Here is a 26,058-nt window from a genome sequence, read left to right on the forward strand (position 1 = left end):
GCAGTTTAGGAAGATAATGCAGGATTATCTGTGTGATGACACTCAGGATCGCTACACACCTGTTGTGTACTTTGCACCTGGTGGGACAGAGCAGTTAATAGGACTTTGTCTTTATCCTTTCTTGGCAAACTCTCTGCAATGAAACCATTTCCATCAGCACTACTTTCTGTATCTCCCATGTGAAGTGGAAGTGGCTCTCTTGTCACTTAGCTATGGCAAAACCACCAGAATGCTATTGGCTGTGGGAATAGCATGCACATGCTGTAGACTTGCAGCAAATCAACCTAATGAGGTGCCGCCTCGGAATACACTGTGAAGGGCATAGCATGAAAGGAACCCATCAGCTAAACATGCTGTACAAAGCTTTCAGCATTAAATACAAATCACATACCCAGCAAAAACAGGAGAGGAGTTTATGGCTCTATGAGGAGCCTCAGGTCAGCAACTGCTTCTGTCTCAAGTCTAGGAGAGAGGGTGAATAATGAAAATAAAAGATCACTGCTGAAAAACACACATGCAGCCCTGCTTGTTATACAATGGAGCAATTTCCCTGCTTTAAAGCCTATAATTGAGGGAAGAATGGAATGCGGGGATATGACATTGATCCTGTCTAGACTAGGAAATAGGTTGTATTGAAAAATGTGATAGTTCAAGCATGTCAGCTCACACGTTTTTAAACACAGCCTATTTTCCCAGTTTAGACCTGCCCATTCAGAAGAGGTGCAGGGAAACAAGGAAAGTGCACTGGGCATTTTAGAAAAAGTCTTGGTTCAAACCACTTGAACATCCAATCAGACAGCTCAAGTAGCTACACACCAGCCCAGAGAACAAACTTGGTCTAGAGTGGCTGTTGTCAACACTAATACTAGGGGCCTGAGTGAGTTGAAGTTCACTTGTCTGCAGACACAATGGCATGGACGCCATTTCAGAAAATCCCTGGGAATTGCGATCCTACCATAATTAATCCTAAAGGATTTAATCACAGTGGTTCCCAATCCATGGCCCGCAGGCCAAAAGTGGCCTGCGGGGTCTTTCAAATTGGCCCACCACTACCCTCCCGCTAGCTGCAGAAGAGAGCCGCTGCCTAAGGAGCCAGGTGGAGCGTGTTGCCACGGGCTACGAGACCAGTGCAGGCTCCTTGCTGCAGCCAAGCGGACAGGAGATCATCAGGGAGGGAGCCTTCTCGCTGAATTCCTTCCGCCTGGCTGCAGTGGGGGAGAGAGGGGTTTCTCCCACCCTGCTTGTGGAGAGGGGCAGGACTCTAAAAATCAGGGCCTTCCGGTTTGGCCTGCACCTAGCAGGCCCCTCACCATGACTTAGCTGCCAGGCCATGTGCTTCAGTGTGTAGTGACAGTCACTCCTCTACACGAGTGCTTTGTCTGTGAGGGTGTGACATACTGTGAACGATTTGTAGGTGTAAAATAGTGAATGTAAAACTGAGCACAGTAGCATCAAAATGTTTACTTTAAATATGTAGTGATTTGCAGCCCTTAATGTGGTGTGTGTGTCAATACATTTTGTATGAGTTCATAGACTGGTGGCCCTTCAGGTTGTAAAAATAATATTTGTGGCCCTCGAGTCAAAAAGGTTGGGAGACACTGATTTATCATGTGAGGGAGGAAACTCAGGGCATTTTAATTTCAACCTGGGATTCTAGGAGGGTAAGGGAGTGAGCGTCCGTTCACTCCTGGGCTACCACTGCATACATAGACTCTACCCCACTCTTTTCCTACAAGCCAGAGAGGTGTTCAATCTTAAATCTTTGTTTCAATCTTAAAAAATACCAGCAAATTCTGCGTAGGCAAGACATGCCAGACTGACTGGCCTAGAGGCCATTGCAGCATTGACAAAGGGCTTGGAAATCCGCAATGAATGGTGCTATTATCACCTACCTTAAAAACACAAGCACAAGCTGCTGCAATGGAAACATCCCCCTCATTGCCCTGCCACCGGGACTCATCTCAACCTGGGGGCCGCCTTGAGGACTGAGAGGGTTGGTCAGAGTCCACACCACGTTCCGTTTTTGGCCTATCTGTTGAGGATGCCAGCAAGGGAGATTGTCTTGTGATGGGGGCACCTGCTGACAGGGAACTACCAGGCTACACAGCGACTGACTCGTGAGCTTCCTGCAAGGATCTGCCACTGCTGAGGAAGGAGTGGGGGAACACAGCCCTCGGCTGTCTCTTACAATACTCTGCAATATTCTCTGTTTCCTCAGCCAAGGCCATTGTGGTTGGTAGCCGTGCTGAAGCCTGATGGGAAATACCTGTACTTTACTCCAGCACCAAGCCAAAAAAATAGGATTGTTTCCCTCAATGAACACAAAGCCAAGAGAAGCAGGAGGAGTGGAGCTCACCATCCTCAAATCACAGCGCCTGGCAGGATCCAATTCTCCTCCTCTTCGGGACTGTGGGCACAAATGAGCCTTTGCTCTTCAAATACACTGAGAGCTGGGAAAAGCATCTCTGAGTAAAAGTGGAGCCTGCCTGGCAGGAAATGAAAGGCAGCCCTTTGCCCATCACCTGGTAAATTGATCTAACACGCACTGCGGCTCAGAACCCGCAGGAAGCAATTGTGACAATTAGCCAGAAGACAGGGCAGCCCCTGACCATCCCAAGGCAGACACCTGAACGGAGTACCATAAACGCAGCTAGAGAGCTGGCAGGAGCAGGACTGACCCAGGAGCTGGAAAAGTGCGGTTTAGAAAAGGGGGGAGGACTCAAGGTGATCTGTACAAGTCTGAAAGACAGCTGCCAAAGCAATCAAAGGCTCCTCATTCTCTCTCAGGGCCAACACTTCACTAACATCGCAAGCCCTAAAGCGGTTAAGTGGAAGGGCTGGTTTTAAAAAAGAACTCGTTTCTGATAACCACAAAATGGGAATTCATTTAAAATTCAAATTATGCAAATTAAAATAATCTGTACAAGTGGATCTCTCATTTGATAGCAGTGCGACTGGCTGCATGTTCTGCTAGCTGGCTCCATGACAGAGAATCGTAGCCTTGGCTTTGCGAGAATCTATCGACTGAGCCTTCACCCCAGCGCACTCCACAGGTGGTACTTTGCGATCACCTCAGGGGATGGGGAGAGAAAGAAATGTTGTTGATCCTTGGGGAAAGCAGGATTCTTTTGAACAGGTGCAGAGTGTTTGATTTATCCTGGTGATGGAGATGTTGCCTTGACTTTAAAAGATAATAATAATACCATCAGTATTTTCATCAGTGGATCTAAACCACTTTTCAAAGGAGTGTGGTATCCCTCCTTTATCCCCACTTTACAGATGCGGAAACAGAGGCATAGGGCAGTGTAGGGACTTGCCCAAGGTCACCCAGCAGGCCAGTGGCAGAGTCAGAAACAGAAACCAGATCTCCAGGATCCAATCCCCTGCTCTAGCCACCAGACCATGCTGAAATTCAAATGTTATTTAGCAACACAGATACCATCCCATGCACATTCCTGCCACATTGGAGACAGAACTATGAAGACCAAAATACCTTTTAGTTCTCATTAATGAGCTTCCAACTTTATTTCACTTGTAGAATCCCTGATGTCCACAGCAGAGTCCCACGTTATGCAGGAGATCAGACTAGAGGATACCAATAGTCGCCATTGGCTTTGGAATCTTTAATATAAATGGCTGTAATGCATTAAACTCCAGAGATTATCAGAACTGCTATTGCATATCTTTTTTAAGCCTCTGTTTTAGCCCCAATGCTTAGTACCGGGTGTATGCACTGCAGTGGCCTGGGAGACAAGTTTTCCCTCTATACCTATTGTACCTCCCCAATCCCTTCTCCACTGGATAGCTCATTCTCAAGCAACACTGGCAGAGCCTAACCTGAGTCACCGTGCCAGGATCTCCGCTACTTCCGTGAGATAGAAATGGAAGCAACTGCATCATGAGGCAGAGGCTTTTCATGCTGATTTTCAATATTAAAAAGAATGAAAGTCAACAATTAAACATTAAAAACCTGATAGCAGTAGCAGCACTGAAAACTCGATCAAGTTTTGATGGGAGACTTTACTAAGAAGTGCCATCACAGAAAAATCAAACCCATCTCATATCATCTGATAGTTGTATGGTTCCTCTACACCATGGAGCAGAGCATAGACCATACAGATGTGGAATCACTGCACCTACCACGGAAATGCAGCCTCTGCTAAGGTGGGACACAGCAGCTATTAACATCACACAGCAACACAACACAACAGTTTGGAACAGAAAGTGAAGACAACACCATGGATAGTTTGTGAGACAATTGTAGATAGATAATGTAATCAGTGAACCTTGATTGGAATTTGCACCTAACATCAGGCCTAACTATTCTTCCAAAATACTTAAAGGCATCCCAGTCTATTGCCAGCTGTCAGGTCCTTTACTTCTCCTTTGAAAGATGGCGTGCCAGCTGCACAGCACCTCCTCGCACCACACTGAGCCACTGGATCTGGGCTGATGAAGAACACCACCATTTCCTGCAGGACCTGGATTTCCTCTGACATTCCCCATTCAAGCATTCCCACAGGCAGGGTGACCCTACTTCACCAGTGAGATCCATTGAGATCACAGCCTGTCGCAATACACATTTTGGATAGTAAGCAATTCAGAAAGGAAATAACGTGAAAAAAATACCCGGCGAAATTCTAAAACATTCCTGGATGGACAATGCTAATCGGCTATGTTGGCTCACCACAGAGCTTTACGGGCCAGATCCTGCTTCCTTTGAAATTAAAGGAAAAGATCCCATTGACTTCAATGGGCAAGATGAAACCCTACAACTGAATGCAGGGTAAGAGGTGAGAACTGAACTGACAGCTACGTTGTCTCACCAGAGATGTGTGTGCACCAGGTAAGAGTTCTTCCATTGTGTCTAGTGCTATGGAGCATTTCGTGACCTTGGCCCAGAGCAGGTGAGGGAAGAAGAATCTACCCTTTACCATTGGAACACTGGGGGGGGCGCGACAAGGTTTTCAGAAGTAGGCCACCAACCAGCTCATCTATAGCACAGCTCAGCAGTCTCAATGTGCGTCAGTCTTTAATGTATTTATCCTCACAATCCCACTGTACAGAGCGGGGAACTGAAGCACAGAGAGGCTAAGTGCCTTGTCCAAAGTCACACAGGAAGGCTGTGGCAGAGCAGGGAATTGATCCCAGATCTGAAATCCTGGGCTAGTGCCCCAATCACTAAATCTGAATCTCTAAATCTGAGGTTTCAACGGGAATTAAGGATGCTCACCACTTTTGAAAATTAGCCTGCTTATACAGCATGGATTTATTTTTAAAGCCTTCTTGGCCAAACTCTTCTTAAGAAAATAGGAGCACAAAAAACCCCACTGCACTACAGAGCAAGGAGCACAGCGGCTCATGGTATAAAAGGAACAAACTCCAGTTCTCACTTTTCTTTTCAGAACAAGCAGTTTGAGCTAATTTTAAAGGGGGGAAAAAATCTTTCAATAGGGAAAAAAAAAAAAAAAAAACAACCTAACAGCGGGTTCCAGAAAGTGTAATAAAAAAAATGAATGCATCCCGGATGTGCCATACTGCCTTAGACCATCGCCCATCTGGGCTGGTGTTCTGCCTCTGGCATTGGCCACCACCTGGTAGGCTACAGAGACAGAACCATCAGTGAAAGGCAGGAAGGAACAGATGGTCAAGGGCACTGGCATGTGTCACATCTCATCAGAAACACAGGCCACCCTGTTGTGAGGCACTTCAATATTTTCATAGTCAAGAGCTCCAGAGCGCTACCTGCTTGTCATAAGCCAGGAAGAACAAGACCAAGGGCCGAGAGGAATCTCTATCCCAGAGACTTTTAAAAGAGTTTGTTTAATATTCCTTGCCCACGTTTGGCCAAGTATCGCAGCCCTACTGCCCTTATTCCTCTCATTGCTAATGCAGCAGGCACTGTGCTTTGTTCTGGGTAAACTCACCTGATCCAGAAAAGCAAAAGGTGCCTCTGATGCAGGAAAAGCCACCAATATTTCCGTATCAGTCTCTTTACAATCACTTTTCTTTCTCTCAGACTCTGCTGTGTGCACACAGCCAGAGTCAGACTGCTGCTAGGGCTGAAAGGACAAAGGAGTTGGCAGAGAAAAGAGATTCCATTTCTTACCCCAAAGCAGAATGATCTCCCGCTAAGCATGTCTTTACAGTTACTGCTAAGATACCTTGTGTTGTTTATGCTGATGCCCACAGTAGCTGGTTTCAGCCGGTTCCTATCTCTAAAACAGCAAAACCCAGTGACTTGGTTTATTGCTTGTCATTCACAGCACTGGGATCTTAACCGGCATCCATAAAAATTCACTGCAGGCATCCACCTTTATCGCCACACATAAACAGCAACAACCCCCAGTTAAAGTCAGAATTATCATCCCACGAAATGAAGGAGAAATCATAATTTACTGCCCCTCCAAACACATGCAATGCAGCAGAGATGAGCGCACACAGCTGGGAGGAAAAAATCCTCTGATGGGATCTCTCAGGAATGCTTCCAAGCAAGAGGTGACTGTAGATGGCCCCAAAGAAATGAGGTTATAAAAGCAGTTCCCAAGAAAACATGCTCGTCGGCGGAAGAACAGAAGCAAGATCAGGACTGTTACCATACAGAGCAGCTCTTCCTTTTGGCTAGAGGCGAAGAAAAATGACCAAGCCCCCTGCTGCAACAAGAGACTCTGAAAACCACCAGGGGTGAAACAACAAAAGTCACTCTATCACAGGTGCTGAGCAGCGTTCTGCTCTCTCTAGCTCAGTCTCTCAGCCCTCAACTTGGATAGGTGCACGGCAGCCCCCTTCCAAGTTTCATGTTCATTCCCACTATTGTCCTACCCACAACAACGCCAGCTTAAACAGTGTTGAGTTTCAATGCAGGGTCACCCGAGCCCCTCATTACAACCCCGAGGCCGGTAATAGGCAGGGAGATGGCTGTATCAGTGGCCGTATCAGTGTCTATATCAGGTATCTCTCAGAAAGAAAAGAAGCAAGTCCATTAAACTTTAAACAGAAAACTTGCACTAACCACCTCATATCCTGGCTGGTGCTGCTCTAGGTCCTCCTGTAATCACTCTTAGGAAGATCACGCCAAGGCAAAGTGCTAAGTTCTCCCCCCACCCCTGTGATGCAGGTGGGTGCAGACCAGCTGCCGCCAATGCCAAGTCAAAAGCAAAGCTAATGCTAATGTTACTTGGGAGTGGTGGGGCAGAGAGGTTGCTCTCTCTCTGCTGGTCCTAGTCTTCAAATGATAAAAGCAGCTCCCAGCTTCCCACCCCCAAGACCCCTTTTAGAGGGAGTTAATTTATTGCTTATGGAAGTCAGTCAATAGCGACACTAACCCGAGACTGGCATTGCAGAGATAGGTCACGTGCCAGCTCCATGCACACAAGCAGCCATGCAGCTCAGGCCTCACCGGGCTGTCACGTAGCTCTGCCAATACACCTAGCAGCAGCACACCCAATGCTAGGACAGTCCCAGACACATGTCTACATCCAAGCCCACCAACAGGAATTCTGGGCCTCAGGGCAGAACAATCCCTCCCCATCTCCTCTGTCTGCAGCCCCACCCCTTCTGCCTGCGGCCCCGCCACAATCTGCCCCAAGCTCTGCCCCCTTCCCTGCTGGGACCGATCCCTCTCCTCTCTTCCACACTTCCACCTTCCCCCAGGTGATGAGCAGCAGCTGGAGGGGCTGAGCAGGGAGGGGGGGAAGAGGGACATAACAAGCAGTAGTGGGAGAGGTGAGCAGGGGAGGCGAGGAGGGATGCACGCCCATGAGCGGGGAGGCCAAGCAGGGAAAGGGGGCTAGGGAAGAGAGGGGGGCACCAAGTGGAAGGGGAGCTGGTAGAGAGGGATGTGGCAGCATCACAGCGAGCGGAGTAGGGGCAGGGCCTGGCGCAGAGTAGGGGTGTACTGTGAAGGGGCCACGGGCGGAAGAGGTGGGATGGGGAGCTAGCCTCCCCGAGGGGAAGCTTTCACCCCGCTGCCCATGGCCCAGGCCCCTTTTCAAATCGTCGGGTCCTGGGGCAATTGCCTCCTTTGCGCCCCCATCAGCGGGCCTGCCTAGATCTGAAAAAGTGCCTCTCTCCCAGCCTGCAGCACTACCTCCTATTCCTGTGATCTGGCCTCCTATACAGCTCTACCAGCGCTCTTCACTCCTAACCCCATCCCTCCACCCTCAGCACCACGCTCTGCTATTCCAGTGCTAGGAGCATGCACAGCTCAGATAACACACCCTCTGGGCATTTCTATCTTCCTGCTATCTCCTCCTCCTTTCAGTTCTGACCTGCTGCCCCTGCCATTATTCTAGGCCTGGATCCCTTTTTAAGCAGACTCTCTCAACAAGGCCAGACTGCCTGATGCAGATTAAAGACTGGGATGAGATCACATACCCATTTTCACTGGAGGCCTAAAACAGAAAATCAGGATTTGAACTGCAGTGTCCGGAGGTGAAAAGGCAGTATGTGAGCACACTGCATTACCCAGCCTAAGCAGGAGCTCTCTCTGATGCTACTTCACAAGGCTTGTGAAGCTTTTCTTTTAACAGTGGGGGGATGAGTGCTGGTTTAAAAACCTGACAAACGAGACAAACAGGTTTTTTGGCGTGATTTTGCCAAACTCAGGATGATGCTGCCATCTGTTTGAGCAGGCTAGGGAGCCAAACTCTTTTTTTTAAATGTTTTGAATAAAAATAACCACCCGGCATGTCACTGGTTTTGAGAGTGTGTGTGTTGTCAGGCAACAGCTGTGAGTGTGTTCTGTCAGTGTGCTATCCCAGCTCTGCGCAGATAGCAGGCACAGCAGACCTCCATCAGTGGCAGACCCCAGATTCAGTGGCGAAGGCACCTGGCCAGGTTTAGTGTCGACGAAGCACAGTAATAGCACATGGCAGAAGGATACTAAGATGTGTATGCCCATGACAATGGACCCAGCTCAGTGAGTGGCGGGACTCTCCAGTCCCCACTAGGCTGGCCAAAGACACAGCCTCTGAGACTTTCTTTTATATTGATACAAACAAGTTACGTGTTGCCCCTCTGATGTGATTAGCTACCACCCTTGACCTTGTACATGTTGGTTTGATCAAAACATCATCTCCATCCATCACACTGTCATCCTGACCTTATCTTTCAGAGGGATTAGTGTGTTCTTATCTTTGGGGAGTGTGCTTCTACATACTTGGTATTGGGGTGTTCTGGTACCACCTTTCTGGAATGTGTTTGCCTATCTTGTGCCTAGCGCTTCTTAGGAATGTGTGTCTTTTTGCAATGCCAGCTCTAGTCTTGCCAGATTCTGTGAACTTACAAGCAGGCATGTTTTGTAGCAGGGCCTGACTCTTGCTAACTTTTGCTTTGTATCAGTGAGGCTTGTCTACTATTTTAGTTCAGGCCTCAGACCCCATACCAGGCCTGTTATACTAGGCCTCATGTCTCAGGCTCTCATTTTCTATTATAGTGTGCACGTGTGCAGACAACCTTCAAGAGAAGGAAATTGGAAAGGCAGGGGGCGGGTGACACCCCCAGGACCAGCCCCTCCCATCGGGTACTCACAAACTGCCTCCTGAGCTTGGTTTTGACACGATCAGCCTTCGTCTCCGATGGGTGGATAGAGTAACTGAGGGAGCTCAGGTGGTTATCGACAGACAAGCTTTTCCTCATGTAGAAGGAGCGCGTCCGGAAGTGACTGAAAGGGGCCTCGTCCACGGCAGTGCAGAGCTGGGGCCGGGAAGCGGTATCCCCAGGAGGCTCCACACAGTCGTCTTCCAGCCGCCATGCCTCCCCTGTAGGAAGGGAGACAGAAATCCAGCCTTAGAAGGGGGCAGGGAGTGGGAAGGTGTGGCGCTCCCACAACTCAGCTGACTCTCCCTTCCTCACCAAGGCACTGCAAAAGACAGCAAGATTTGGGGACATGGGCAGAGCACAGATGGGGCACACATTGGATTTGTAATGGAAACTCGAGATCACGGCCAATCCAGCAGGAAACAAAGAAATAGTAATAATTATAAATATACCAAACCTTACGGACTCTCGATCACAGATGCTGAGGTGAAGGGATGCTGCCGCACTCCTTGGCTTGAAGCGGATTCCATCATATTCAGGGTTTACAGTTTGGTTCAATGGCTCCCTGCACCCCCACTATACAAATTGTTCCAGCCCAGTACGGAGGAGCCCGTGCCTGGTCTACGCTGTCTGCCTATGTCCCACTCATAAGGCTTTCTGGTCAGGGTCAATCTCCCCCTACGTCATTTGTAGCACCACGCTGAGGTACCAGCTCCCCATAAGTCAGAAGGGAGCCATGTACGGTGCTTTGGAGGATGCCGCTCACTCTCAGCCCCCAAGAAAGCAAACAACAATAAAGCCACTGTCATATAGCACTTTGTTGCAGAAATTTATAGTGACAGAAATCAGAGATGGGGAAAAAAAAAAAGTCATTCTCCACCCCACCCCAGTAAAGGATGATTCCCTGCAGCATGTTTACTAAGGCTTTGTGCAGTGTATTCCCTAACAGAAAGGAGAGGAGGGATGGTCTTGTAGTTAAAGCACTAGACCTAGACTTGGGAGACCTGGCTTTCACCGTGACACCTTGGACAAATCACTTAGCCTCTGTATGCCTTGGATAACATTAGACGGACAAGGTGAGTGAGGAAATATCTTTTATTGACCAATTTCTGTTGGAGAGGGAGACAAGCTTTACAGCTATCCAGAGCTCTTCTTCATGTCTGGGCAAGGTACTCCAAGCGTCACGGCAAAATGCAAGGTGGAACAGATTGTTTAGCATATGTAGTTAGCACATGCTGTAAGGGACTATTTTAGGTCATGTGGCCCATTAAAACCTCTGCAGTCATAGGACAAAGAGAGGTTAGTGGGTTACAGATTGTTATAAGCAGCCAGAAATCCAGTGTCTCTGTTATAGAAAGTAATGAATTTAACTAGTTATGCTAAACCATCTGTTCCACATTGCATTTTGCTGTGATGCTGGGAGTGCCTTTCCCAGCCCTGCAGAAGAGCTCTGTCTCTCTCTCACCAACAGAAGCTGGTCCAATAAAAGATATTAGCTCACCCACCGTGTTTCTCTGACATCCTGGGACTGAGACAGCTACAGATACACTGCATACATCAGATACTACTACTCCCGTTCACCTACCTTCATTTGTTTTGTTTACCTAGGCCCTGATCCTATAAAGGCTTAAGCCATGCAGGGTGAATAGTCCCACCCTTAGCTACTGCAGTGGTGGGCATGGTGTAAGAACCTGAACAGAATGGAAGTTCAGCATGTGTGTAGCTCTTTGAAGAGCCATAGCTTTAGACTAATCTCTTCATGGCAAGGACTGTTCCACTATGGCCTAGCATGGGGCCCCCTGAAATCCTAACACACAAACCTTCACCTGAGTGTAACAGTTTAATTCTCAGCATTAGCCCATTTAAAGGAATTCCTGATAAAGAAAGCAGACACTTGTAACTTATTTTTCATTTTCCATAGCTGTAAGTCATTCCATATTATCTGCCACTGTTACAGGAACTGCTGGTAAAGAGAAAAAAAATCCTACAACCAGAATTTTGCTTTACAGAGGATAACAGTTATTAAACCTGATTTTATAGGTGGGGAGCATGAAGCACAGCGAGCGTAACTATTTCAATGGGGGCCGCAGGCACTCTACACCTCTGAAAACCAAGCCATATATGATCGGTCAAGGTTATAGAGTGAGACAGTTATCAAAGTGGACTAGAACCCAGGTCTCTGATTCCATTCTGTAACCTAGATACTGGATCACAAAGTTCTTTTTACTGCTATCACATTAAACCAAGAACAGAAGAGGACAGAAAAGTTCTGATCTGGAACAGACCATGCTCTGGAACCCCAGTTCTGGGACATGGTGAAAAAGAGAAAGCCTGGCACAGAGAAAAACAAATTTGGAAAACAAACAAGAGTAGATCCTTTTTTCTTGCAATGAAATAGTCAAGCCTATTAAAAAGTAAGTAACAAAACATGATGTTAAATGCCTCTATAATATCACCATACCATTATGATCTAAGCAGGTTGGTCATCACAGGTATTTTCTGGCCAATTTTGCCTTTTTATATTTGGCAAACAGTGATTTTTCTCTGCATCCCATCACCCATTTTTCCCAACCCAAACCAAAATTGTTTACTTAATAATAACTAAAAAATAAAACTTGCTCAATTCCCATAAAAATAAAGTCATCAGTTATTAGGCATGAAATATGAACAGGAGTTTTGCAGAATTTTTCTCCATCAGAAATTCTCCTCCTGTCACTCATCTCTAATGCAAAGATCATTCATATTTCCTCTTTGGAGACTCCAAAGCCTTCGACCAACAGTGCTCTTGACCTTATAAAGGCCAGGACTAGGGGCAAATTGCTTCCAATACTAACAGAAGATGGGACCCTAAGGTGAAAACCAGCCACAAAATGGCAACAAATTGGATTGTTGCTTACTTAACTGTGGGAGTTTTATATGAAGCTAGCAGCATGAGAGAGAGGATATACTAAAATCTGTCGCCACCCAATGCTGGGTCTGGCTATTCTGGTGTCTATTGTAACAAGCAACCGTGTTCCCTAAACCCCTAGTCTTGTTTAAAGTAGAAAGACAGCACACACTGTGCAGAGCCCCGCCACTGAATTAGAGCACACAACCAGAAACACAACTTTAAGAAGGGATGTTTGGGGAGGGAGGTTAAAATATTAACAAAGAAACAAGCTGAAGAGCAATACATTTAATTTTTTTACCCCCATTTTAAATTTAATAAGCTACTGCTGCACCTTTTCTAATGTCAACTCATACAATGCAGGAACTCCTGTTTGAGAGCAGTGATTAGTCAATGCACAAACACATCAATCCAAGCCCGGATTCAGGCAGCCACTGTATGATAACATTGTTCTGAGAGAGGAATAGGAAATGGCATGACAAAACAATCAAGCTAAGGAGACAAAAAGAAAAGTCTCATTTTTTTAAGGCAGACACCAACAATTTCATCTCTCCACCCCAGCCAAACACAGAAGTCAGAGCTAGCCTGGGTCTCCTTCAGGGTGACCAGATAGCAAGTGTGAAAAATTGGGATGGGATGGGGGCTAATATGCTTCTATGCAAGATAAAGCCCTGAATATCAGGACTGTCCCTATAAAATCAGGACATCTGGTCCCGCTAGTCTCCTTCCATAGTTATCGGTCCTTTTCAAAGATGTGTGGGGAGGCAAGGTGACTAGTATAACAAGTGACACAATGCTGTCAGGCACACTCTCCACTCCTTTCCACACCACCATTGATGAATCACTTGCAGCCCGTCTTGCAGCCAAGTCGTGTGCCCCTAAAGTGAGCTTGCAGGACACCCTGTTACTCAATTCCTCATCTGTGCCCTGACTGCTGGCGTCTGCTGCTTCAGAACACTCCAATTTCAAGTAATTGATTCTGGTGACTTACACCAACCTTTGCTAATTTCAGGGACTCTAACCGGGCTGTAAAGAGGAAAAGGGAGGGTTACAAAAAATAAGTCAAGATCCACTAAAATATGTCCATTGCAGAGAAAGTCCTGTGTGCTCATGTTCCAAAGAGCAGGGAAATGGGTTCAAATGGCATATACTTAAAGATCTGCCTCTGGTCTCATTTACTCCAGTTTTACATAGGTTTTACTCCACGGAGCCTTTGCTACATGCCCTGTGTAAGAGACAGCAAGCAGCTGCCCAGGGATGGAATTGTGTCTCCTTCCCAGTTCCCCTCATTCTACTGGGGAAAAAAATCTGCGCCACCTCTTTATTTGAGTCAAGATTATTTCCCCACCCAGCCAAGGTTCTACCACTCAGAGGTGCGTACACCTGGCATACAGCCACTTCATCCCCCAACCCTCCAGCCAAGATGTGGACACACAGGGGGTTGGGTGGGGAAGGTCTCAATCTGCTGTCACCACTGAGCTTGATCAAGCTGCTCCTTATCTACAGTAGTGTAAGCAAAGCTTTTGATATGGTCTCAATCTCCCACAGTATTCTTACCAGCAAGTTACGGAAGATTGGTTGGATGAATGGACTATGGGTGGACAAAAATTTGGCTGGATTGTAAGGCTTAACGGGTAGTGGTCAATGGCTCAATGTCTAGTTAGCAGCCAGTCACAAGCGGAGTGCTTCAGAGGTCAGTGCTGCAGCCAGTTTTGTTCAACATCTTTATTAATGATCTGAAGAATGGGGTGGATTGCACCCTCAGCAAGTTTGCAGATGACACTAAGCTGGCGGGAACGGTAGATACCTTGGAGGGTAGGGATAGGATACAGAGTGATCTAGACAAATTGGAGGATTGGGCCAAAAGAAATCTGATGAGTTTTAACAAGGACAAGTGCAGAGCCCTGCACTTAGGTCGGAAGAATCCCATGCACTGCTACAGACTAGGCAGCAGTTCTGCAGAAAAGGGCCTGGGGGTTACAGTGGGTAAGTAGCTGGATCTGAGTCAACAGTGTGCCCTTGTTGCCAAGAAGACTAATAGCATATTGGGCTGCATTAGTAGGAGCATTGCCAGCAGATCGAGGGAAGTGATTATTCCCCTCTATTCAGCATTGGTGAGGCCACATCTGGAGCATTGTGTCCAGTTTTGCGCACCCCCGCCCCCTGAAGAATGTGGACAAATTGGAGAGAGTCCAACAGAGGGCAAGAAAAATGATTAGGGGACTGAGGCACATGATTTATGAGGAGAGGCTGAGGGAACTAGGCTTATTTAGTCTGAATAAGAGAGGAATGAGGGGGGATTTGATAGCAACCTTCAACTACCTGAAGGGGGGGTTCCAGGGAGTATGGAGCTAGTTTGTTCTCAGTGGTGGCAGATGACAGAACAAGGAGCAGTAGTCTCAGGTTGCAGTGGGGGAGGTCTAGGTTGGATATTAGGAAAAGCTTTTTCAGTAGGAGGGTGGTGAAGCACTGGAATGAGTTACCTAGGGAGGTGGTGGAATCTCCATCCTTAGAGGTTTTTAGGCCCGGCTTGACAAAGCCCTGGCTGGGATGATTTACTCAAGGTTGGTCCTGCTTTGAGCAGGGGTTGGACTAGACACCTCCTGAGGTCCCTTCCAGACATAATCTTCTATGATTCTATGAATCAGAATCAGGGCCTGGATCATTGGACCAGGAAAGAGATTGTTATTGGATTCATCGGGAAGAGGAAACATCGGCTATGTCTACACTGTGCCACAATGCAGAATACAGGCAGGGAGGGCATGAACTGTAGAGCACACCAGAACGCTGCGCTCTATCTGCCCTGGGTGAGTGCCGCTGATAGGAACTAACCAGTGCCTAGTTCGCATTAACATAGTTCAGTTTAAAAAAGAACTACATTAATGTGAACAAGGTACCTTTCCATTCACACACACTGCAGGTACAGCACACCATTTTGGTGCACTCTGCAATTCACATCGCCGTAGCCTGCACTGTGGCGCAACGCAGACAAGCTCACAGGTTTATTGAGGCAATTCTGCTGGTTCCAGTCAAAACCTGCAAGGGCATCTCTACCTTAAATCTCCGCACACCACTGCAACGCAAAGGAAGAGCCTAGCAGGATTGGCACCTCCAAAAGATTGAGCTCCCACCAGGACTTGACATTAAGAGTCAAGGGAAGAGCTAAGGAATGACTATGGCTCCCTCCCCGTATAAGGCGGGGGGGAGCTGCAAAGCGTGGAAGTGTAAATTCTGTGGGGTTAGACATACAAAATGGAGACAGCCACCTTGACAGTGTTTAGAGACAGTCCCCTGCCATGGCAGAACTGAGGAAAAACACCAAGACAAAAAACAATTTCCTTCCAAGGACTCAGGGACAAGAAGCAAAGACAAGGAAGGTCCAAGAGAAAGGAGACTCATTCCTCAGAGACAGGCAGGTTACCGGGAGTGTGAAATCTAGCAGAGCGCTACAGAATGTGATGCCAGGGGGATAATCATTTGAACAAGGCTAGAGTTGCCATGACCCCCTGTTCTAACAACAACTGTTTGCCCATGTCTGCATCCTGCTATATTCCACTCCTCACAGCCATGAGGAATTTCCCAGCTAGCCCAACGGCTGGAGGTGTGGAGCGCAGCCAGCGCTTGTCATAGCTCTCTCTTACTCCCCTTGACAAGGCCTCAGTAGATGAAACTTTACAACTTAATGGAAAGGAAGGTGAACAAAAATGGATCCATACAAAGCCCAAAGCTGGCCCAGCAGGAAAGTCAACTGCCTCATGTGCTACACTAAAAAAGGAAGTTGCTTTTCAACAGCAGGAAGGCTCTCTGGCCGTTTCTTGGTATTGAGATGATTCTGCAGCTCTGTCCGGCCTGCCGTCTTGGTTTAACTTGTTCACTCTTTGATGGAACCAGGTGCCCTACTCCATTTGCCCTCCTTGAGGCCTTCTGGCAGGGCATCAATTGTCTCCAGCCAAGACTGTCTGAGTGAGACATGTTTGGAGTCAGACATCACCTCCCAGAGATCTCCTTAGGGCACAGCCACTTTCTCTTCTTCATCCCAGGCACTGACTCCAAAAGCTGGAACCACTGGCAGTCTGAGGGGGGAATACTCTGGCTGGCCAAAGAATAATGGAGCATGCCATTGGACTAGGAAGTGATACTGTCCTGCCATGTCTCTGTGAGATTCTTCACAGCCAAGGTGAACTAGGGGCTTCCTGACAAGCCAACCCACCAGACTGCGTTTTTGCATGCTGTGGGACACTTCTGGTGGCTGCTTCAGCAAGTCAGTTATCTCGGGGAATTCTTCTCTAGAAAACTTCAAACTGATTGAGCTAATAAGACACAAGCAAGACCAAATGATCTAAATCATTCAAGCAGGTGGTGTTACCCAGGGGTCAAAGCAAGAGGCTGAGCCAGGGCTCTTCGGTTCCATTCCCATTTCCAGCGATGGCTCTGAGAGACCCTGGACAGGTCACTTAAATCTCTGGGTGTCTTAATTTCCCCATCTCTAAAAAGGAGATAATGATACTAGCCCAGCTATGGGAGTGCTGTACTGTGAGGGACTCTGCGAGCACTCGGATATCAGTGGATAAAAGGAGCTCTCAGGGCCAATTTATTAACTGTTAACCTTGCCAAATTGTGGTTCTAGATTGGCGTACCAAGAAGCCAGTCAGCACAAAGGGAAATTTCTCTCTTTTTGCTCATTACTATTGCACCTTTCCGGGCTCAATGGGTACCTAATTAGCTGTTTCCCCACTGGGTGCCAAGAAGTCCCCCCAAAAAACCAAAACAATCTGATTCAAATATTACAGCTCTCAATACATTAACTAAAGGGATTTGCTATAGAAGTCTCACTCCGTTCTAGTCTATACGATGGTGGGATGAAAAGCCATGTCATCACTGGAATAACTGAGTGTCTTCCCACAGTGCAGAGAGAGACCTGACCAATTGGGGGCGGGGAGGGGATTCCATGTGCAGTGGAGTGTTTGGAAGAAGTGTGCCTGGCAGTTCAAGAGAAAGGGGATGATGTTTGTGATAGTCCCTCATGCCAGTGAGAGTTTGTTCCACAGTCTCAGAGCAACAACCAAGAAAGCTCTGACAGACTTTACCTTGTGGCAGAGAGTTCTACTGGACCTCAGGAGGGAAGCTGCTGCCAATGGTCCTCACCCCGGACTTTTAGGGAATCCTTTACATATCCTTGGGCTAGGCCCATGAACTTCTTGAAGATAAGGGCCTTGAACTTGATGGGATTCTATGGGGAGCCGGCCTACATGTCCCCCATGTTTAAGAAAGCTGAATTCAGACTGGGACAGGTGCAGAGAAGGGCTACTAGGATGATCCGCGGAATGGAAAAACCTGCCTTATGAGAGGAGACTCCTCGAGTTTGGCTTGCTTAGCCTAACCAAAAAAAGGCTGAGGGGAGATATGATTGCTCTCTAGAAATACATCAGAGGGATAAATACCAGGGAGGGAGAGGAATTATTTAAGTTCAGTGTCAATGCGGACACAGGAACTAAAGGATATAAACTGGCTAACAGGCAGTCTAGACTTGAAATAAATGCAGGTTTCTAACCGTCAGAGGAGTGAAGTTCTAGAACAGCCTTTCAAGGAAAGCAGCGGGGGCAAAAAAACCTAGCTGGCTTCAAAACTGAGCTTGATAAATTTATGGAGGGGATGATATGATGGGACAGCCTAGTCTGGCAATTGACTGATCTTTGACTATTGGTGGTAGATATGCCAATGGCCTGTGAAGGGATGTTAGATGTGTGGGTTCTGAGTTATTACAGACAATTGTTTCTGGGGTGTCTGGCTGGTGAGTCTTGCCCACATGCTCAGGGTTTAACTGATCACCATATTTGGGGTCGGGAAGGAATTTTCTCCCAGGGCAGATTGGCGAACGCTCTGGGGGTCTTTTGCCTTCCTCTGCAACTTGGGGCATGGCTCACTTGCTGGTGGATTCTCTGTACCTTAAAGTCTTTGAACCATGATTTGAGGACTTTAATAACTCAGTTATAGATTAGAGGTTTATTATAGGAGTGGGTGAGTGAGGTTCCGTAGCCTGCGTTGTGCAGGAGGTCAGACTAGATGATCATATTGGTCCCTACTGACCTTTGAGGCTATGAGTCTTTACAGAGGGGAGGGGAGGTGTGCTGGCCTCGTGGTAGGCTTTGTGCTGCAGCATTCTGCACTAGCTGGAGTCTCCAAAGGGCTAAATGTCCTCATGCTCTTCATGGTGCTCCAGCCTGGCTGGCTGACACTCTCTTGTACACAAATGACTCCTGCTAGATGCTTCACTTTCCTCACAGCGGTCTCCCAGCAAAGACCATTAATCCAGCTAAGCCACAAGTCTGTGCTTGTAAACAAGTGCCAGTTGGTGACTGATGACATCCTGAGGACTGGCAAAGCAAAGCAAACTACTCTCCGGTCCACTCTGCAAGTGACTTTATTTTCCACCTGGGAGCACGGAGTCCTCATGAGGATCATTTCACTGTCATCAACCCTTAGCTACGGACATGGACACCTGTGCCCTCTCCCAAGTTTTCCTCCAGGTACCACCATCCCAGGGAGAATTTACAGATTGGAGGGTCTGAGTGGAAGACTTGGGTGTTGGAATCTCTGCTTCCATGGCAGAAGTCAGTAGGGGAGCACAGCCTAAACATGAACAGTGATACCACGAGCCCCAGTTTCTGTATACTCAGGAGAACTGAGGGAATAATGCCATTTATGAGCGTCTATTTGCACACAACTATATGGGGAATTAGCAATGCCCGTGAGAGAAATGCAGAGTTCAGAGCCTAAAAACGGAACCAGGGTTTGAGAAAATATTCCGTTGTGTAGTTTGCAGAAGCCTGGCAGTAGGGATTATGTATTTTAGAAATTGAAGCAGGCTGGGGGAGTGAACTGTTTTATCTAGGTTCCAGTTAGTGCAGGACTGGCAATGCTGGAAAAGCAAAGACTTGTCTACAATGATGTTTTTATCAAATTCTCCCATCACTGTAGTTGCCCCAGTGCAACTCCACCAGCATTAGCAATGCTGAGAGCATCAGTATACGCTAACTACCAGCATTTTTACCACTAGACCTGCAAGGTCTGAGCAGGGTTAGACAACACAGTGGCCATCCTATGCTAGGGCTCCAACTGTTGCTAGCATTGGTGGAGCTTCACTAGTATTAGCTCAACAATGGGAGAATATGACATAATCCTCAGTGTAGACAAAGGCCAAGGTGCATTCCAAACCTGGCTGACGTTTGCAATGGCAAATTTGCTAGTGCCACCTCAGCCTATTCCCTTGAGGGGAGAGGCTTGTTTCTCTGCCAAGGCTGCTGAGAAAGACACCAATTAGTTCCAACCACAGCGATGTTTGTTGTGACATTTAGTCCACTAGGAATGCGACTGACACCCCATTTCACTTTGCAAGGGCAAAGACTCATCAGATGGTGGTGACTTTTCCTGTGGTCCCTTCTGACTCAGGCTGTCGCTGATCCACTGACCCAGAGGCAAAAGGCTCTGATATCCATTACCAAGTCACTAAGCCTCTTATTTGGTTTTTAGATTTCAGTGCATTTCTACCACCACAACAGGGGGTGGGGAAGTTGTCTGTGTAGACTGAAAGGTGCGCTAAGGAATGGACAAAGCAACAAGGGTGACTGATTTTTAGTGTGATAAATCCCTTGCTGGCTGGTTTCTTCAAGTGGCTTCTTTGAAAGGGTTTTGGGAAGCACATTTGTTAGGATTTTAAATACTTTCCAGACACAGAAATATGCAAACACATGAAATGCAGACCCATCGACATTTACTGAAACTCACCAGCAGATGGCACTGTGCACCCTTTCTGACAGTCTGAGGCAGAGTGGTTCTTGTACTGCTTCTGCTCTGGCATCTCCGCCCTGTACAATTTTGAATCCAAGAGAGGAACCCTGCTTAGCACAGGGGACTGAGGAATGCTGGGAAGGGTCCGGGACTTTCCCAGGACAGGCCTCTGCAGTTTTCTATCCAGCGATCTTTAAGAAAAAAAAAAAAAAAAAAGGTAGGAAACAAAATCCATGTATATTGCCATTTTCTCAGGTGAGTGGAGCAGGGTCACATCTCAGTCGGATACTCTAGTGCAAACCATTATTGTCACTGGAGCTGACAATCACCAGGTGTGTTAGTTCCCCCCATCCAGCTCTGCAAGCCAAGAGTGTCACGGATATCTTAGCCAAGCATCTTCCCCTTCCTCTCCTTATCAATGTGTTTCACTTCAGGGCTGTAACTTGAGATGTAAATCACAATTCATATAAAGGCAAATAGTTGTTATCCATTCTATTGCATGCCACCCACACCCCCCAATTACAGGATAATCAAAACTAACCAAATACAGAAACACAGAGTTTGGGATTAGAGATGTGTGAACTGTTTTGGGGAGAAGGACTCACTCAAAACCCACCTCTGAAATCTGAGAGAGACACACACAATTTTTGGAGGCTGAAAAAACTGGGGAGGAAAGGAGGGTATGCATGGTTTGTTTTAACCATCTCCCCCAACATTGCTACATTTCCTTGTTTCATCCAATAACAAATGTCCCATGAGACAATGTCCTTTTCATGCTCCTAGCCCAACCAAGAAACCCCAGAAATATCACAGAAAGAATCTAGGGACCCCCTCACACCACTCCCCAAAAAACAAAAGTTTGGATGGATTTCAGATGAGCATCCACATTTGTACATTCTTATTCAGATGAAAGCTCCAGACACTCAGAGGTTTGCCCATTTTTTTTTCCCTTTTTGCAAATGTGACTGCAGTCCCTGATTTGTGCTGGCGTTAGATGTAATTTATGGGCAAGTAACACCACCATGGCCAGAGGGGAGCTGCAAAATGCTACATTAAATTCTGCAGGATATTAATTTATCAGACACTGGGAGCGGCATATTAGGCATAGGTAGCATTTGTGCCCAGAGCCTGGTCTGAAGTCAAGGGAAGTCTTTCCCTTGACTTCAGTGGGCTTTGAATCAGGCCCTAATATACAAATCTTTTCCTGGAGAAGCCAGAGTGCAAATGTGGCTTAAGAGCAGAGTGAAATTAATTCAATCTGCATATAGTTCAGAGTGCATGTTTGTCTGCTTCACAGAACTACCACTGAGCTACTATCTGCAATGGAGATGCTGCGAGCTGCAGTAGCAATAGAGCTGAAGGGGACAGCTGAGGTGTACAGATCCAGCTGTAGCTTTGCACAGCAGCAGCCTGCCTGTCCTAAACATTATCCTCGGTACTTCACTTACCTTCAAACTGGAAATTAACACATTAAAAAAGTCAGAACGTTAATTCTCTGTTTTATTTCATAAAATGCCTCTCTTTGTAACACACATTGCTGGTACAAGACAAAGGGGTTGCAAACTAACATACTGCTTTGCTAAACGAACATATTCTGTCCTGATGTTTTAGATTTTAAGACATTCAACAGTCTTGCATTTACATCTCCGTGCTTTTAAATGCACAAGTTTATGTCTTGGGATTCAACCACAGAAAGGTGTTAGCGTTTTAGATGCTCACAGCTAGGTGTGCCCATAACTCCACCATGAGATGAATCTCACTGAGGGTGGAGAAGGGAGACTTCCCACCCTGGAGTAGCAATTTTTAATGTGCCCAGCTGCAAGCAACGAATTATAACTTTTGTTCTTCATTTCCTCCTATATATTCCGCAACCAGAACCTTATTTTTGTTTTAAATCTGGACAAAAAAATTAAATCCCCAGAAATACACCTGCCTTGTGGACTCACCATCCCCCATATAGGCTCTGCCAGCCTTACTAATAACTGTCAATTAACACTGCTTCGGCATAGGAAATCACAGCTAAGGGAATCTGTGTCTGCTTCCTAACACAAGACAGGCGAGGATGCTGTGGGTTATCAGCGCTGCCACATCCCATTAGTACAGACCCCGATGAGGGTGCAAAGTGCAAGTAGAAAAGCCATTATCAACTCTATTAGAGCCTATACATAGCTGCTGTTTCGCTTTTTGATTGAAGGAAAAGCTTATAATGCAGGTTTGATAAGGGTGGAAAAATCCTTCTGCCTGCAGGTGTGGATCAGCCAAGAACCCAATAGCAACCGCATCAATTCCAGCACAACTGAACTAGTGCAAGATACAGCACACAGACAGCCACTGGAATAGATCACGAGCTACAGAAGTAGCTTATTAGCCCGCTAGCACAAGGTGACGGAAACCCTGGTGGAGTGGAGAAGAGGGAGGACAGGTGAGCCACTCCCCCCAGCAACAATTCCATTTCATTCTCCCAGGGAAGCACTTCTCCTGCAGAGGGCTCCACCATCCCCCCATATCCAAACTCCATGGATCAGGATCGGGGAGTATAGAACTGTAACTATGCAAGTGTGGATAAAAAGCTCTCAGGAATTCCAGACACAGGGCTGTCATGGGCACTGCATAACATGCAATACTCCTTTCACAGCATTCAACCAAGGCCATCTTCCGAATCCCATTGAGTCATCCTTCAAGAGCTAAAAAATGCTCCTGTTCTGAAAAGCAACAGATCTGCTCCCTGTAAGTAATCAGGGCCAGGGGCAAAACTCAAGGTATACCTCAGGCTAACATGGCAGTGAAGATAAGCCCTTAATCAACAGAAAAACCTCCGCCTACAGAGGACAATTAGTTACACCTGGGCCTGCACTGCCTCACCAGTCAGTACAGCACACAAGCAGGGAAGCATGCAGCTGGAGGCCCAGATTCCAAGGTGAGTTTGCAGGATTGGGGACATGTCAGCACTGCAATTGGGAGGTGTGCCTGCAGTATACTCCTAGCTAGATCAAAGCTAGCTCAGGTATGTCTACAGGTGCTGCGATCACACCTCCGGACTGCTGCGTAGACATCCCCTGCAAGTTAGGTAAACAGGGCCACATGCTCAGTTGGGGTAAAACTGGGCAGGGTCCATGTAAGTCAAAAGAACTCTGTCCATTTACACAGGTGGAGGATCTAGTCCACAATCTTTTTACTTGCAAAGAAATCTGACCTGGAAGGTGCATCAGAATAATCCTAAAACCGCACACTGCCATGTACAGAATAGCATCACGCTTTTAGTACTGCCATGTAAATGAGAATGCAGCTTCAGCAATTGGCAGCAGCCCCGAGGATTTCCAAAAATCCAGCACTTCATCTGGGCAGCAGATAATGCAGTGTTGGTTCTGGGTCCAGGCCTGCTGAACCTCAGGATTTGGGGGATTTTAGTATTCAGCGTGTCTAAAAAGTCACTGCACATTCTGTAAGCGCCATTAGAGTCTGGGCATCCCCAGCAGCTGACTTTTTCCAGCAACTGCACAATCCCTTTGCTATAATGCAAAGAAGCCAAGTGGGACTAAGAAAGGGGAAGGTATAATAGGGAGAAGATTAATGTCAGCTAAAAGAAGGTTGGGCCAGCTCCGGAGAGATGCTGAGTCCCCCCTTATAAGGTGCTGAGTGCCCTCCACTCCCATTGACGTAAATAGGCGTTAAGCCCAGTCAGCACTTTGCAAGATTGGCTGAAGCTTTTGCATATACACATCTCCCATAGAAAATGCTTTCCTGCTTAACTCAAGCTTCTGATTTTGGTCTTATCTTGCACTAAAGCCACTGTGCAAAGAGAGAAAGAGAAACCTCCCTCTTACCCTGGGAAAAAATTCAGCAACCGCAAAAATACAGCAAAACAGGCTAGTTACACAATAGGCCTCGATAAACGGCCCATCGATTTCAGTGATTTCCCAGAGCTCTATCGAAGAGCACTTTGTACTTTAACATTTTCACCTCTCCCCCCTCCCACCCAAACAATCCAAAGAGAAGAAATTGTAAAGATGCAAGTTTGCTCGGGGAGGGGAAGAGAAGGGAGCCATTTTCTATCCACATCACCAGTTCTCAGCTTCTCTTTTATATTAATCTCAAGGACAAGCTGTGTTTCTTCAGCTCATGTCTGCTCTCCCTCTTGCAGCCTCCTTCGGACTTCCCTCTCAGCAGAGCCAATCAGGAGCCGACCCACTGACGGGAACGGACTTGCACCATATTCAGATGGGTCTGAGACAAGAATCACACTTGTTATCTAGGGATGTGAACAGAGGGAGCAGCTGCAAATACAGGTATGTCTACCCCAACAATTAAAAAAGGTTAGCTGATGAGTTAAAAGCTGAGCTGCTGTGTCTTCATGGCTATTTTAACCAAGGTTAGCAAACAAGTTAAGAATGCACCCCTTTTTTTTTTTTTTTTTTTTGGGGGGGGGGGGGGGGGGGGGGGGTGTAGTGTGGTATAGCAACCCCCTTTGGTCTCACCTATAGGCAACAGTCTCCTTTGGCAGCGGGGCCTGTGGTAACGCTGCCCCAACCTGGACAAGTCTTTTGTCTCTTCCCCTCAGCACCTCTCACATGGAGCATTTGGTGCAAGCCTTATTTCAGGCCTGTGGGGTGTCCTTCAACCCCACGGGGGAGGGGCAGGTAGTCCCAGTCCATGTATATGACCCAGGGAGGTACCTTGCCATGGCTCCTTCTCAGGGCTATAGAGATGGTGGTAGTAAAGCCCTGGAGGATTGGAGAAACACCGGTCCTTCCTGCAGGCTGGGGCTAGGGTCTTTCCTTCTCTGCTTCTCCAGCAGTAGAGAAGCACTGCCTCTTAGTCCAGGGGAGTCTCTTCTCCAGCTACTAAAACATGGTGGCAGCTCCTTTCTCTCTTCCTCCTCTGTTTCCCCCTCTGCCCTTTAGGGAAGGCAGGGTTTAAGTATACCTGGAGTATACCTTAATTGGGTCCAGGTGTGTCTAATTGACCTGCAGTAACCACTCCTCTGCCTGCAGGGAAAAGGGCCGTTAGCATTCTAGGGCTCACATACCAGCCCTGGTCTACCCTTTTGGAGGGCTGCTAGAGCTGCTGCTGCTGCTTGGAGGCCCTGCCGGCCTGCTTGCGCCCCCCCCGGCCAGAAGGGAGAGGGTGAGTGAACGGCCCCTCCACCACCTGCAGAAGGGCCTTTCCAGGCCAGCTGCTTCCTCCCACTGCTCCTGCTGGGCGTGCCCCTTCCCTGCTGCTGCCCCCCCCCCTCCAGCCCACTGCCTGGGGACACCCCTGCCCTTCCCCTTCTCTGCCCTGCCTTCCCTGTAGATGCCCCTGCTGACTGTCCCCTTCCCTATGGTTTGTTTGCCCCACCCTCCTTGCTTTGGCCTCCCTGCTGGTCTGTTTGTCTGCCCTACCCCTGCGTTGGTTTGTTGCCTGCCCTGCCTGGCTTCAGCAGTTTGCCCCGGAGACTTCCCACCCCGGCTTCAGCCCCATGTCCCCTCCCCTCCCCTCCCCTGCCTGCTGCTGCTGCTGCTTCCCCTTGCCCCAGCCCCCGTGCTCCTGCCCCAGCAGTGCTTATGGCCCTCATTTAATTGACCCCCACCCCCCTTTTTAGTTGCCCGCCCTGCACACTGCCCTCCCCTCCATTAGTTTAACCCCTGCCCCCCACCCTCCCGTTGCAGCCGGAGGAGCCAGGTTTCCATTTAGGGCTGGTGAGTGCATCGCCCCTGTACCCTCACCTGGTTTGGCCTCCCCATCTTCTCTTGTGCTGGTGCCCTCCTCCCCTGCTCTCAGCCTCGCGGGGAGGAGCGGTTGCCCTCCCCCCCCTTCCCTCCGCTCCCCTCCCCACTTCCCCCACTTTCCTCCTCCCTTCCTTA

At 47.7% G+C, this 26,058-nt stretch overlaps 1 protein-coding gene and 1 long non-coding RNA gene across 2 annotated transcripts in view; both read right to left on the reverse strand.

Moving 5' to 3' along the window:
• LOC137155244 (ankyrin repeat and fibronectin type-III domain-containing protein 1-like) overlaps positions 1-26,058 on the reverse strand; it is a 508,614-nt gene that overhangs the window by 317,150 nt on the left and 165,406 nt on the right. The window contains exons 5-6 of the mRNA XM_067551451.1: positions 20,213-20,406; positions 9,532-9,761 (exon numbers count right to left, since the gene is read on the reverse strand). Coding sequence (XP_067407552.1) covers positions 9,532-9,761; positions 20,213-20,406 — 424 coding nt within the window. The remainder of the gene's footprint in view (positions 1-9,531; positions 9,762-20,212; positions 20,407-26,058) is intronic.
• LOC137155245 (uncharacterized) lies at positions 22,791-25,134 on the reverse strand. Its single transcript, XR_010920392.1, has 2 exons — positions 24,889-25,134; positions 22,791-24,464 (listed from the first exon to the last, which is right to left on the reverse strand). It is a non-coding gene; the product is annotated as an uncharacterized lncRNA (long non-coding RNA).

Source organism: Emydura macquarii, unplaced genomic scaffold (assembly GCF_026122565.2).
Source record: "Emydura macquarii macquarii isolate MOO-44397 ecotype Brisbane River unplaced genomic scaffold, CSIRO-AGI_Emac_v2 contig_1348, whole genome shotgun sequence".
In the NCBI taxonomy this organism is placed as follows: domain Eukaryota; kingdom Metazoa; phylum Chordata; order Testudines; family Chelidae; genus Emydura; species Emydura macquarii.